Source organism: Quercus lobata, chromosome 4 (genome assembly GCF_001633185.2).
Source record: "Quercus lobata isolate SW786 chromosome 4, ValleyOak3.0 Primary Assembly, whole genome shotgun sequence".
In the NCBI taxonomy this organism is placed as follows: domain Eukaryota; kingdom Viridiplantae; phylum Streptophyta; class Magnoliopsida; order Fagales; family Fagaceae; genus Quercus; species Quercus lobata.
The window spans coordinates 29704084-29705151 of record NC_044907.1 but is presented as its reverse complement, the minus strand read 5'-3'; the positions used below and the strand labels follow the sequence as shown (position 1 = coordinate 29705151).

At 37.3% G+C, this 1068-nt stretch overlaps 1 protein-coding gene across 1 annotated transcript; it reads right to left on the bottom strand.

Moving 5' to 3' along the window:
* Window positions 1–263: 263 nt before the first annotated feature.
* LOC115985007 lies at window positions 264–824 on the bottom strand. The gene has a single exon (XM_031107984.1). The coding sequence runs from the start codon at window positions 822–824 to the stop codon at window positions 264–266; it is 561 nt and encodes a 186-aa protein (XP_030963844.1).
* Between the last annotated feature and the right edge of the window lie 244 nt (window positions 825–1068).

Here is a 1068-nt window from a genome sequence, read left to right as displayed (position 1 = left end):
CAAAGAATTTCGCATCTAGCCAACCATTCTGCCAGCTCAGCTTGAAGAGTATCTTCAACTCTGCCATTCTCCTATGAGTGAGGTCCATTTTGGACATCCGATATTTTCTTTAAAAGTTGATTAATTCTGTCCTGATAGTGTCCAAAGACCTGTTTGTTCCATTTACGCAGTGCAGATCTTGTTGCTGCTTGTTTCTTGCACAACTTGACTAATGCCGAGCCACTCACTTCCTCGTTCCAAGCCTTTTCTACAATCGTGTTGTATCAATTATCTCTCACCCATGCTGCTTCAAAGCGGAATGGCCTATGAGCAAAGCCATCCTCAGGATTGGTATCTAAAAGAATTGGAGCATGATCAGATTTAATGGCACCTAGATGGGCGATGCTTGCCTTTGGAAAGGCTAATCTCCAGGATATGCTTGCAATTCCCCTGTCTAATCTTCTTTTGATAGCAGAGCTACCCCAACGGCCCCCAGCCCATGTGAATGAGTTTCCAGAGAAACCCAAGTCAACAGCTCCAAATTCAAATATCAACTCCTTCAGATAATTGCTGGCTGAGGAGCCACTTCTATTTCCTCCTGAAATTTTGCTATCACTTATAGTAAAATTGAAATCGCCTAAGCAAACCCAAGGTCCCTCGTAGGAACCTAAAAGAACTACTTCTGACTCCAATTCCCAAAATGACATTTTGGAATACTCCTTTCTCATAAGATAATAGAGTTCCTTTGAAGTGTTTTCGGAATATACCAAATGTTCTAGAATACTATCCCTATTCATATAGTTGACTCCAGACTTTAGCTCTTCAATGAATTCACTTATGCTCATTTTCATGAAGTTCATAATTTAAAAATAAAAAAATGCTTACAAGTGTATCTCATAGGTTAAGGAGGAATCTAATGGTTTCAATTTTGGAGAGTTAAAAAAGCAAATAAATAATTTTTTTTTTTTTTTTTTTTTTTAAAATCTAAATGTTATGCAACTCTCTAAAAAAGAGTTGATCGATTATAATAAAAAATTCTATCATAACTAATGCCTTGAGGTACTTACTAAATGGACCTAAAAAAAGGGC